The sequence below is a fragment of the Pleuronectes platessa genome, chromosome 4, assembly GCF_947347685.1.
Source record: "Pleuronectes platessa chromosome 4, fPlePla1.1, whole genome shotgun sequence".
NCBI lineage: Eukaryota > Metazoa > Chordata > Actinopteri > Pleuronectiformes > Pleuronectidae > Pleuronectes > Pleuronectes platessa.
The window spans coordinates 27,055,779-27,069,246 of record NC_070629.1 but is presented as its reverse complement, the minus strand read 5'-3'; the positions used below and the strand labels follow the sequence as shown (position 1 = coordinate 27,069,246).

General features: G+C 44.7%; 2 protein-coding genes across 2 annotated transcripts; both read left to right on the top strand.

Annotated features, from left to right (window-relative positions):
• The first annotated feature begins 1,269 nt into the window (after nucleotides 1-1,269).
• Nucleotides 1,270-3,342, top strand: rtn4r (reticulon 4 receptor). Its single transcript, XM_053420959.1, has one exon. It carries the CDS (start codon nucleotides 1,288-1,290, stop codon nucleotides 2,644-2,646), a length of 1,359 nt encoding a protein of 452 aa, XP_053276934.1. The 5' UTR covers nucleotides 1,270-1,287; the 3' UTR covers nucleotides 2,647-3,342.
• Nucleotides 3,343-8,975: 5,633 nt separating this feature from the next.
• LOC128438521 (WD repeat-containing protein 19-like) lies at nucleotides 8,976-13,076 on the top strand. The gene has a single exon (XM_053421103.1). The coding sequence runs from the start codon at nucleotides 8,976-8,978 to the stop codon at nucleotides 13,074-13,076; it is 4,101 nt and encodes a 1,366-aa protein (XP_053277078.1).
• The last annotated feature ends 392 nt before the right edge of the window (nucleotides 13,077-13,468 follow it).

Genomic DNA, 13,468 nt, shown 5'->3' with positions numbered 1-13,468 from the left:
CGATAAAATATTGCTATTGTTAGGCAGTGCTGAGGGAAAAGTGCTACGATGCAGAAAGAGGGGAAAGTCTTGACAGCTTTCCGGTGGCAGTCTGACGGCTGAGCAGGGAGATTGGAGGGAAAGTGCAGCAGAGGGATGCTGTCAGGCCACACCAGTGCTCCGTTTAACAAGGTCCAGAGATGAGCTGCACCGAAACACATTGCAGGGGAATGAGAGGAGGGAGAGGGGGGATGGAGGACGGGCTGAGTAAGGCTCATGCATTTTTCCAGGCACTCACTGTACCTGTCATGCCCGCAAGTCTGGGATTCCTCACATGTGCATGAGAGCAGAGATTGGAAATCCTCGGTAAGGACAAGAGCTGCAGAGGATTTGGAGATTTGGAGGTGTACCTGCAGTTATATGCTGATACCAGACATTCCTGTGACACTGACACTTGCATCTCTATGTGAAGGACTGAGCCCCAGTGGGTGCTCTTCATTCCGCTGCACCCACAGCAGTGTAATGTCAGAAGTGATAATTCACATGTAGAGATCCAGCCCGTTTCACTTGTGATGTGGTGCAGAAAGCTGATATGAACCACGGGCAGAGGACAGGGAGAAATAATTAATGTGAGCAAATGCGGAATACGCCTTATTTTAAACATGGACGCCTTGAGGGCCGGAATCCTACAAGCCTCGCTCTGAGTGCTACCACACCTCTTGTATATCTCATCTTCATGCTGCACTTAGGAAAAAATGCTTCAGTCTTGACTGTGCAGTGGAAACTCTAGCAGGGCCTCCGTAGCCCTCTTTCAACCCCGGCCCCAGGCATCAATCTCTTAGCCTGGCATGAAAGCTTATCTCCAAGCGCCAGGCTAAATGTCAACCTCAGGAACGCTGAAACACCATTAGTTATGTTCGCCCTATTAGTGCAAGCTAATTCCACATAAAAGCCACCCACCCAATTTTAATTGAGTCTGCTTCTACAGGGCTCTCTTTGGCTGTTTGGGACTTCCTGTCAGCAGAGAACGCTGGGGGAGGAGATACATCCCCAAATCCCCCCCAAAAAACATCTCTGTTAAAAGACATGCTGAATCACTGTGAAGATATTATTTTGGAATGTTAGCATATGTGCAGTGTCAATTTGTATAGCTGTTCCCACATACTTTATATCAGGCTAACTATTGTGATTTTACCTATTGTTACACATTTGTGTGTAAAAAGTATAAAAATTGTGACTCAGCATTCACCAACTTACCAGCTCCTCTTGTTTTCTGTCTCTTCAGGGGGGCGACTTCTGTTTCTGGTGATGTGGCTGCACCTTGTGCCTCAAGCTGACAGCTGCCCTGCCAAGTGTGTTTGCTACAGTGAGCCCAGGCCCACAGTGGCCTGCCAGCAACAAGGACTGTTTTCCATCCCCACTGAGATCCCCGGCCGGAGCCAGCGGATATTCCTCCAGACCAACAAGCTAACGGTGGTGCGATCCACCAGCTTCAGCTCTTGCCACAATCTCACTGTCCTCTGGATGTACTCCAACAACATCAGCTACATTGAGGCTGGGGCCTTCTATGGACTGGAAAAATTGGAGGAACTGGACATAGGAGACAACAGCAACCTCCGCACCATCAGCCCAACAGCCTTTCGGGGCTTAACTAAGCTGCACACCCTCCACCTGCACAGGTGTGGCCTGTCAGAGCTCCCTATTGGGGTTTTCAGAGGAATGTTCTCCCTACAGTACCTTTACCTGCAGGATAATAACATTCTTACCCTGCACGATGACACTTTTCTGGACCTTGCCAACCTCACTTATCTCTACCTGCACAATAACAAGATCAAGATAGTAACGGACAACATGTTACGAGGCTTAATCAATCTGGATAGGCTACTGCTACATGAGAATCGGGTTATCTTTGTCCAACCCAGGGCTTTTACTGATCTTGGTAAGCTGAAATCCCTGTTCTTGTTTTTTAACAATCTTACCATCCTGTCAGGGGAGACCATGGACCCGCTGGTGTCCCTCCAGTATTTGCGTTTAAATGGTAACCAGTGGATCTGCGACTGCCGGGCGAGGACCTTGTGGGAATGGTTCAAACGTTTCAAAGGTTCCAGCTCTGAGTTGGAGTGCAACGTTCCCGATTTCCTGGCAGGAAAAGACTTGAAACGTCTGAAAAGTGAGGACTTGGAGGGGTGTGTGGAAATGCCTCAAATCCAGACCAGTCTCTTCAGCTCCAAGGCACAGTCTGGGAAATTCCCCTCCACTGAAAATCCTCTGGGAGAAACCATTCCCAGGTGTTGTCTCGGAGATAACGACAAGTCCTCTATCCTGTCTGGCAAGAGCCGCCAAATCACTAACAACCCCCTGAAGGAAAAGGAGAACATGTCCAAGACTAAATATAAAGAGCCAGAACGAACAAAAAATGAGACCCAGAACAAGCAGAATGATGGTCCGCTGGGAACCTTGTCCAACACCCTGGACGAGTCCTTGGAAAATCTAAACCCAGAGCTCATAGACAATACGGAATCATCTACAGCGTCGAATAAAAAGAAAAAGAAGTGTTCCAAGAAGCCAAAGTCAGACACCCAATGCATCAAGGGCCGGGGCGCCACTTTACTAGTCCTTCACTTTCTCTTCATTCCCACGATCTGGATATCTCTAGCCATGTCTTAGGACTCCCGATCTCGCTCTGAATACAGGACTCAAGATTGTTGATGCTCATGACAATGATACGAAAGATGCAGTGACATCTACAACAGGCAGTGACTGAAAAGCAAGGAGTCTCGATGGCCCGTCGTGGGTGAGGACAAACGAATAACAAAGACGCTAGAGTACATTTAACAAAATGGATGCCTTTACAGAACACTACAGATCCAATGTATATAATGAATTGGTGCCCAAAATTGTTTGTTCTCTATGTACTTTACTGTACCGTGTCTAAGCTACACTTTTTCGGAGACTCCTCCCTTTCTCCCTCCCAAAAGCTTTTGCTGCTTAGACAGAACACCGGACGACTAAAAGAGGAAACAAAAAAAAAAGACGAAACAAAAAAAAGTATAGGAAAACAGAGCGCACACAAAGAATGTTGGGTCGGTTTAATGAACATAAACGATCTCCCCCCCTCCCCATTATTTATTCAAAGTGATGCATTTGTTGGGTAATGTTATGTTTTTTATGTTTATAAAAACAAATGTTTTACCTCCCCCAGTTTCAGTTCTATTTTCATGAGAGAAAGGGTATATGGGGAGCATTTACTGAATTAAATGCTGTTGGTTTGTTTATGGAGATTGCAAAGGAACCATAGATATGCATTTTATTTTACTTGTGTACAAGTATGAATATATTATGAATAAAAGTTCTTATTTCGTAGATCATGTTGATTTCGTGTGGTATTTTGGAGGAAGAGGTGGACTTAACAGCTTCTCAGTTGGGAATTTTTGGGGTTTTAAAGGATATTGCTTTTTTCAGTTTTTCTATCCTCTTGTGAGTTATTATTTTCATTTCGGGTACGTAAAAAGTCCCAAGTCGGCTGTGTTTTATTGGACAGACAGTAGGAGGAAAGCTGAGAGCATGTAAACCTTTTTCTGTCATAACACAAAATATTAGAATTACAAACCCGAAGAGATGTACAATGTACCATATATTGTATTACATGTTTTACACACCTACAAATATCAGTTAGTATCACATTACTGATTAATGAAAATAACAATTGGTTGCTGCCTAAGAACCTCATGAAAACGACACCTTGAGTTAGTTCTGCTAATATTTGCAGCTCATCAGGATCCATCCTTTGCTGGTGAACTGTTTTAATGAGGTGAGGAAAAATTGCATTTGAGGGAGACTTTTAATTTTAAAACTGCGAAATTGCTCTAAATAATTACCAACATGCAACTGAATTTAATTATAATGTGTCCCTCTCACCACATAAAGGGCCACATAACATTCCTCCTCCTAAGCAGATGGTGGACCCACTGTGAATTGCACATTTTTTTTCGGGGACTCTTAGGAGAGTGATGACCGACTGTTTTGTCAAATCTGGCCTCTGTCCAAACCTCAGGCTTTCAGGTTTCGTTTGTTTTCTCCGCGCAGCCTCTTCAGGACGTTGGCATCACAAAGCTCGAGACACTGCAGAGAAAACCTGCGTGAGCTCAGAGGGAGTGAAAGAAGGAGCAGAAAGAAAATTAACCTTCCATCGATACACATTTTTGAACTTCTCCCCTCCGACTTTTCAACAGTTGCAGCCACCTGTTCCGACTTTGAAGTTAAATTGGTCAGGAAACCGTCGGGTTTAAGAAGAACTCACATGGGAATTAAATGAACCGGCCTCTGTTTTATCTTCAGCACTTTCAGCCTCTTTTCTCTGTACAACCTCCTCGGGCTTTGTGGAAGATCAAACAAAATCAATGAGTATGTGGTAATATGCAATTTAAAACAAGGTCAACATCAACAGCCAGCCACGCAGTTTATATTTATTTTTTCATATTTAAGCGACTGTTGCGCAGGCAGCACGATGACGTTGAAATGAAGTGCCCCAGGCAGCTTCACAACATTCAGCATACCATTAGACCTAGTTATGTATATTACAAACACTGCCACACTCCCTCATAATTTTTGAGTGAATTATTAAAAAATTTATGAAAATGCTGGGGCAATATTCCAAAAACTGACTCCTCGCATCACAACCTTGACATTGAGAGCTTTAAAAAGACCCTCAAGGCATCATATTGAGCACTGTGTTGCTTTCTCCGCATGAAAAATGCAGTTTAAACCACTTGGATTAAAAATAATTGGAGCCTTAAAATGTCACCTTGTCATAGGGAGAGATGTCTGAGTTAGGTCCAAGCAGCGCCGAGTCCAAGGGGCGGGATAATAATAATATTCTGCGGCAAATTAAGTCCAGATCTTGTCAGCAGCCCCTCAGTTTATCTTGCACAGAGTGAACAGATTAGATGTCGGGGTCTTCAAATCCTCGGAGCTTTGCATCGTCATTGATTAACCCTGGAAAGTAAGAGGACAGAAAGGGACCTGAGGAGATATTGATCTTGATTAGGAATCAACAAGATGCCCCCCAACCAACCGAGTCCTGTTACACAAGCCACTGGGAGCTGAGAGGATGCCAGTGAATGTGTTTGATTCAGAAAAACCTCTTCGATAGATTTACCTTGGCATCATGAGATAGCACAGGTCCATTCAGATGTTAAAACAGTGTTAATACGGGCCGGTGATGTGAGGGAGAATACAGCCCGTCTGTTTAAATCGAGATAAAAAATAGCTTCACTACAGATCCGTTAATTTTCATTATTATTTAATACACATTTCTTTAGACACCAACAGACTTGCAGAAAGATTACAACCATTACTGCCATCACAAGTTTGTAGGTAGTTAGTTTTCTATTTCTATGCTACTCCTTGACTCCAGTTTTTTAATCAATCAAACTTTATTCATTTAGCACCTTTCAGAAAAATCAATTGCAGTTAAAGTGCTTTACAAGCCATTGACAAAATGTTATAAAAGTATTAGTCAGTTCAGAGGCTAATGCACTAATACATTATAAAATATGACAAAGTAAATTGGAATTAAAAAGTCAAACAAAACAGAAAAAATACTGGTAAGATAGTCAAATGTATCTATAATATGAATAATAATTTATGATAATAGATAAAACAATTGTAAATTCTAAAAATGCCATAAAATTATAAAACAATTAATGATAGCCGGACTAAAATGTCCCTGAAGAGATATCCATTATGCCTTTAAAATCAAAACCACCGTCAAATGCTGGTAATGGAACCTTGAGTGAGCCTGTTATTCTCTAGACATGCAGCTATATAAAACATTTATTAATAGGGGAATGTAGGAAAATAATGGTTGTGGTCATAATTGCTGCTTTAGAGTTCGGTTTTCTTTATTTCTGCAGGTCAGCTCTAAATATAAAAATATTTATTGGTGGAAGGTTGTGTCCTTGGACAACAACGCACACGGTTTGTCATGCCACGTGTCATTCTTCCTTGCCATGTGAGTTTCTCTCTTTATTTTGAAGGAATCACTGCAGCTGTGTTTGAATGGAAATCACAGTTTATAGCTGCTGCAAACATTAAACCCAATGAAGTGCACTGGAAGGATTCACAGATTTTGCTGTGTGATACAAGTCGTTATCCTGGATTTCTACTTAAAAGGCATCTTCCCCGATGAAAATATTATGAAGTGTCTTGACTTCAAGAGGAGCACACTTTTAAATTAGCTTGATCATATTTAGCACTTCCACGGTGGCAAAACACGAGGCCGGCGGAACTGAGACTTTGAAGAAGAGGCTCACGCTGAGAGGAAGCTGCAGTTCCTCCTAGCATGAATACAATTTGGAGCATTTGGCAAAGAAAGAGGGATCCACCTTCACGAGTACATCACAACTCATTCACACGTTAGAGTACATACTTTCCCACTACATTCGCACATGATAATTTGATTTCATGGTCCCTCTCCAGCGTCCTCTTATCTCTTTACTCTCGGCAGATTCCTGGTTTTCAAGGGCAGCTCTCTGCGGATATTCCCGTGTGATTGCTTTTAACAGCACTTTATATCTTTGGTAATACTCCAGAAACATGGCTCTGTGAGGTAGAGGTCTGAATCAAATGTGCAAACATGGCTATGGGTAATATATGTAAATGTATGAATGTGTATATCCAAAATGTGTAGAAGTACAAACTAACAGGCATAGAGATAATAGATATTTTAGCGCTCTGGATGCCCTCAAATCAAGACAATACGTTAATTGACATTTTGAGTTGGAGAATTTCAAAAGGAATCATTGTTGTACATTGTTCCGATAAAACAGTTTTCCTCGTTTCTACTTACATTGGATGGTGTGTCGCCCTTTTACTCCTCACCCCTGCCAATGCTACTAAACTCCCTTATTAACTCAACCCACTCAGTTGTTTGAAATTTCCTCAAACTGTTGACGACCGGTGTGAACACGTCCGCCTACTCAGACACCAGATGCTGTGTGAGTGAAACATGCAGATCCATTGTCTCTGTTCGCGTCCCTTTAGGAGGACACGCAGCCCGTCAGGTTTGTAGATGACAGTGAAATGCGTGGACAGCTTGGGCCTCATTTATCGGTCTGAACCCATCTGAGCACAACCTGAACCAGACAGCCGTCCTCTTTTTTAATGCACGACCCTGACCTGATGCAGTCAATAAAAGCTGCACTGAGTTTGTGTTAAAAGGTTATTGCTCGTTTTTGTGGACAACAAACAAACGACGACTCGACCCAAACCTGATTATAATTTCTAAATGTTATCTGATCCCTGTCAATACCTATCGGGGGGGGGGGGGGGGGGGGTCGTTCCACAGCCTAATGTGGACCTGTCAGCCATAAACTAGCCGATCAGTAAGGTTGTTTTAAGACTTAACACTGAAATTACTATCTTGCCATGACAAGGTTATTTTACAGTTTACCTGAAAAGATGGAGGTTACAACGATTTTGGTTTTGATAACTATTCATTCACAACAAACACAAAAAACGATACCGACTGAAGTTAAGAAGACTACTACAGCAGCAGTTAGAAGGTTGAGCCGCTTTTAGTTTTAGTGTCCCTAAGGCTTTCTTATTTTCATTCAGCCAATGAAAGGGCTCAGTATTTTATGTTCTGTTTTGGAGCTAGCTAGCTTGCTCAGCATTGTGAACTTATAGCTAGTGCTGACGGTGTACCGCCGTCATTTTGCAAGAGAACATGCTGCTCAACTAGCCCCCGAGTAACCCGGACACTCGTGGTTCCTTTGAGGCAGCCTACGAGGGAGCCACGCCACTGAATAGCACTGCTAGCTTACCGGGAACGTTAGCAGTTCCATTCAGCTACGTGGGACGACCAGTTTGCCAGGAACGAGTACCGGCTATTTACCGGGAGATGCAACCCGACAGACTGAAGGCAATATCAACGATGCACGCGGCACAAACGTGCTGGTCGTGAGTAGTAGAGTCGTCAGTAAAATCAGCTTAAACTTTCTAGTTGAATAACTTAATTTGTCAAGTAAATTTCAGTTGACTTCCTTGTATATTTCTATGTAATCTATTGTTTGTATTTATTGTTTTTTATCAGGTGAGCCTTGAGCCTGTAATGTTTATATAAGTTTTTATATAGTTATATCAGTGTAGTATAGATACATTTGACTAACTTACTAGTATTTATTCTGTCTTGTTTGACTTTTTAATTCCAATTTACTTTGTAATATTTTATAATGTATTAGTAATGTATTAGTGCATTAGCTTCTGAACTGACTAATACTTTTATAACATTTTGTCAATGGCTTGTTAAGCACTTAACTGCAATTGATTTGTCTGAAAGGTGCTAAAGGAATAAAGTTTGATTGATTAAAAAACTGGAGTCAAGGAGTAGCATAGAAATAGAAAACGAACTACCTACAAACTTGTGATGGCAGTAATGGTTGTAATCTTTCTGCAAGTCTGTTGGTGTCTAAAGAAATGAGTATTAAATAATAATGAAAATTAACGGATCTGTAGTGAAGCTATTTTTTATCTCAATTTAAACAGAGTATTCTCCTTCACATCACCCTCCCGTATCCACACTGTTTTAACATCTGCATGGAACTGTGATATCTCATGATGCCAAGGTAGATCTACTGAAGAGTTTTTTCTGAATCGAACACATTCACTGGCATCCTCTCAGCTCCCAGTGGCTTGTGTAACAGGATTCGGTTGGCGGGGGGGGGGGGGGGGGGGGGGGGGTGTAGCAGAGTTTGTAATGTACTATATAGTAATATCTATATGCTATGATGTGCTTATGATGGTGACACCCCTTAAAGGTCGATTTGTTAGGTAAATGCACCTTTATGTTGAAATGGTCGATGTTAGGTAGATGCACCTTTATGTTGGTTCATCAAAGGAGAAGTGGTATAGTGAGTCAAGTGTCGCTCACTTGACTCACTATACCAGTTTATCAACACCTGTTTATCAGCATAAGTAGAATCCGGATCTCAGAAATGAAGAAGGTTTTTACTCTTGCTGACAAAGCCTGGGCGGGTTCTAACCTACTCTATAAGTGGCAGAAAACCGTTGGTAATTTCATTGCTGTTGCCGGACAAGACAACTCTGTGAAAATATTTGATCGACATGGACAGAAGTGGACTGAACTCAACCTGCCAGGGCGCTGTGTGGGTATGGACTGGGATAAGGATGGAGACATTTTGGCTGTGATAGCTGCAAGATCCAGGTCCATCTTCCTCTGGGATGCGAGAGTCAATAAGTCTTCCAGGATAAACAGCGGCATGAGAGATCAGATGTCTCTCATCTTGTGGTCAAAGACAAGCCCAATGTTTGCTGTCGGGACGGTCAAAGGAAACCTGTTGATCTACAATCAGCAAACTTCAGGCAAGATCCCTGTTCTGGGTAAACACACACAAAAGATCACCTGTGGGTGCTGGAGTGCTCAGAATCTCCTGGCTCTTGGAAGTGAAGACAACACGCTGAGCATCAGCAATCATAAGGGGGACACCATCACACGGACCACACTTTGCGGTGAGCCTAATGACATCAACTTCTCTGTGATGAAGACAGATGAAAGGTCTTCTCCAGCAGAGAGCACTGTGAGTGTGTCTGTGGGAAAGAAAATATTGATGCTTTTCAACGTCAATGATCCTGAGAACGGGGTAGAACTGACCTTCCAGCGCCGCTATGGAAACATCGTGTCGTATCACTGGTACGGTGATGGGAACATACTCGTTGGATTCTCCAATGGATACACGGTGAATATTTCCACTCACCTCAGGGAGATTGGGAAGGAGCTCTACCCGGCTCACAACCATAAAGATAGCCTGAACAGTGTGGCTATCTCATCATCATTAAACATGGCTGCCTCCTGTGGGGACAACAGCATAATGATCCACGACCTGTCTGAGCTCAAAGATAACACTCATGTTGTTAGATTTGATGATGAGACTAAAGGTCTGGACCATCTGAGCTGGACAGATGATGGACAGCTGTTGGCTATTTCAACACAGAAAGGGACACTCCATGGTTTCCTTACCATGCTGCCTATTCTGGGTGACAGCTTTGGTACACGGCTGGCGTACCTCACCTCCCCGCTGGAGGTCACCGTCTCCAACCAGGTGGAAGGGGAGACCCCTGTGGCCATAGAAGTGGACATCGAGCCCACTTTCATTGCAGTCGGACCGTACCATGTGGCGGTTGGGATGAACAAGAGAGCCTGGTTCTACGCACTTGTAGAAAATGGTTTTAAGAAGCTTAAGGACTTTGAGTGTTTGGGGACGATAGCCAGCATGTGCCTGAACTCCAACTACGCAGCAGCGCTCTTTGAGGGAAAGGTGCAGCTGCACCTGATCGAAGGCCATGAGGTGAAGAAACAGATGAAGTCGTTTCCTGATGATGACAGGAATGGTCAGATCCTTTGCCACGCCCTCACTGCTGACTACCTGTACTACGGCACTGATTCAGGTAATGTAGTGTGTGTCCTGGTGGAGGACTTGAGGACTGTTAGCAGCTACAGCCATTCAGTCGGCGTGAGGAAAGTGTTCCCTGATCCAGCTGGCACTCGGCTGGTCATCATCGATGAAAAGAACAACGGCTTCCTGCTCTCCCCTAAAAATTTCAAGGACCCCTGCATCGAGCTCCCCAACTTCTCTCCCACCATCACAGGAGTGCTGTGGGACAACTGGCATGCTGACAGAGGAGAGTTTGTAGCTTATGACAAAGACAAGGTCTACACCTACTCCCTGCATGAAACCACCATATACGGTCCCAGAGTGGTTCTGGTGGGAAGCACCACGCTCCTGTTTTCCCAGAAGCCTTTGCTAATGTACAACGGGGCTCTGACTTGTCAGACAGCAAGTGGGAAGACCAGTGAAGTGGCTCTGAGCACACACTCATTCCTCAGGCACTCAACCAACACATCCACAGATTTGCCGCCTGAGTTCAGCATGCAGCTCACACAGGCTCTCATGCTGAAGAGGTTCCACGAAGCCTGGGATCTGTGCAAGTCCGCAGGCAGTGATGCAGACTGGGCAGAGTTAGGCAAAACGTGCCTGCTCCATATGGACGTCGATCTGGCCATCCAGGTCTACCACAATAGTGAGAACATGGACATGGTCCTGTCCCTGCAGGCTATCCAGGGTACAGTGGACATGAATCTGCTGGCAGGACATTTGGCCAGGGTTCTAGAAGACTACAATCAAGCTCAGAACCTGTACCTGTCCTCAAACTGCCCAGTCGCTGCCCTGGAGATGAGGAGAGACCTGCTGCACTGGGAGAGCGCTCTTATGTTAGCGGAGAGGCTAGCAAAAGATCAGATCCCTTTTGTATCAAAAGAATATGCTGTCCACTTTGAGTTAATTGGAGACTATGTGAACGCACTGGCTCACTATAAAAGAGGCATGACCCGCAATAAAAAATTCCAGGAGCATGACGAGGCGTGTCAAGCAGGTATAGCCAGGATGTCCATCAGAATGGGTGACATCAAGAAAGGAGCCGCACAGGCTATTCGGCACCCGAGCAGTGTGCTCAAGAAAGTATGTGGAGCCATACTGGAAAGCATGAACAAATTCGCTGAAGCTGCTCAGCTCTATGAGAAAGGCCAATATTATGATAAGGCTGCGTCGCTCTACATTCGTTGCGAGAACTGGTCGAAGTTGGGAGACCTGCTGCCACAGGTTTCCTCTCCCAAGATCCACTTGCAATATGCCAAGGCCAAAGAGGCGGATGGAAAGTACGAGGACGCAGCCCGGGCCTATGAGAGCGCGAAGGACTGGGACAACGTGATCCGAGTTCTGCTGGTCCACCTGAACAACCCTGAGGACGCTGTGCGCATCGTCATGGAGACCCCGAGCATTGACCGAGTAAAAATGGTCACCGGGTTCTTCCTACGGTTGAACGACGAAAGCTCAGCCATCCACTTCCTGGTTCTGTGCAAGTACAACGATGAAGCCTTCCAGCTGGCAGCGCAGCGCGGAAAGATGGAGGTCTACGCTGACATCATCGGCTCTGAGGGGACACAGGAGGATTACCAGAACATCGCTTTCTACTTTGAAGGAGGATGGAAACATCTGCAGGCTGGAAAGTTCTTCCAGAAGTGTGGACTGTACAGCAGAGCCCTGACAAACTTCCTGAAGTGTTCCAACACTGACGACAACCTGGCAGTGGAGATGGCCATTGAGACGGTGCGTCAGGCCAAAGACAGCTCTATGACCAATCAGCTGATAGATTACTTGATGGGGGAGAGTGACGACAAGCCCAAGGATGCCAAGTACCTCTTCCGTCTCTACATGGTGTTGCAGCGGCACAAGGAGGCTGCTCGAACCGCCATCATCATCGCTAGAGAGGAGCAGTGTGCAGGGCACTACTGTAACGCCCATAAAGTGCTGTTCAGCATGTACATGGAGCTGAGGGCCCAGAAGGCTAAGATCCCTATGGACATGACCACCAATCTAATGATCTATCACTCCTACAAACTTGCGAAGCTGCATAGGGACAGAGGAGAACACCTTAAAGCGGGCCACATGCTCATCCGACTCTCCAACTACATCAACCGGTTTCCTAAACATGTTGTTCCCATTCTGACGGGAGCAGTCATAGAGTGTCACCGCTCCGGGTTGAGAGACTCGGCCTATAGGCTTGCAGCCGTGCTGATGAGACCAGAGTACCGAGACGAGATCGACAAGAAGTACCGGAGGACGATTGAGTGGTTTGCTCGACGTCCCGGTAAAGATCTGGAGGAGGAAAAGACTCCATGTCCGTTCTGTGGCTGCAAGCTCCCACAGAACGAGCTGCAGTGTTATTCCTGCAAGAACAACGTGCCCTATTGCATCGCCACGGGTCGTCACATGCTGAAGGAAGACTGGTCAGAGTGTCCTCACTGTGAATTCCCTGCTCTCTACTCGGAGTTCACTCTGTTGTTGAAGACGGAGGGTGTGTGTCCCATGTGCTCAGAGACTGTGAGGGTCAAACAGCTGAAGAAGATCTCGGATTGTTCCCAATGTGTTCACATGAAATTACCGTCATCTCTTACAAACAGGGAGATGCATACAGGTATAAAAGAAATGACAAAAGCCGGCATGGAAAACAAGAAATAAAATGATCAGTTCAACCCCTGTTGCAGGCCTGTTAACTGTGTTCTTCTGCGCCCAGTAAGGGCTTCTCACAACCACAATCTCAAAGAAATGAGATTCATAATTTGATACATTTTGAAATTACTCAATAAAAGAATAAAAGATTCAAACTCAGTTGAAGTGTCATTTATTCAGTTAAAACAAGAAAGGCAACCAGAAAGTGATGTGCCTTTCTCTTATTTCTGTGAACTTGCTGATGGCGGCTGACAGGATGGCTAAGGGGGGGTGGGGGGGGGGGGGGGGGTGAGAATGCCGAAATGTCACAAAAATAACAAACTCAAATATTTCTATTCCATAGAAAAATGACCCGCCTTCAAATTTTAATCCAAATTCTAGCAGACGCTCCGTTTCTCCTC

What these genes read in the sequence shown, in the direction of transcription:
- LOC128438521 (XM_053421103.1), top strand. Translation starts at nt 8,976, where the DNA reads ATGAAGAAGGTTTTTACTCTTGCTGACAAAGCCTGGGCGGGTTCTAAC.
- rtn4r (XM_053420959.1), top strand. Translation starts at nt 1,288, where the DNA reads ATGTGGCTGCACCTTGTGCCTCAAGCTGACAGCTGCCCTGCCAAGTGT.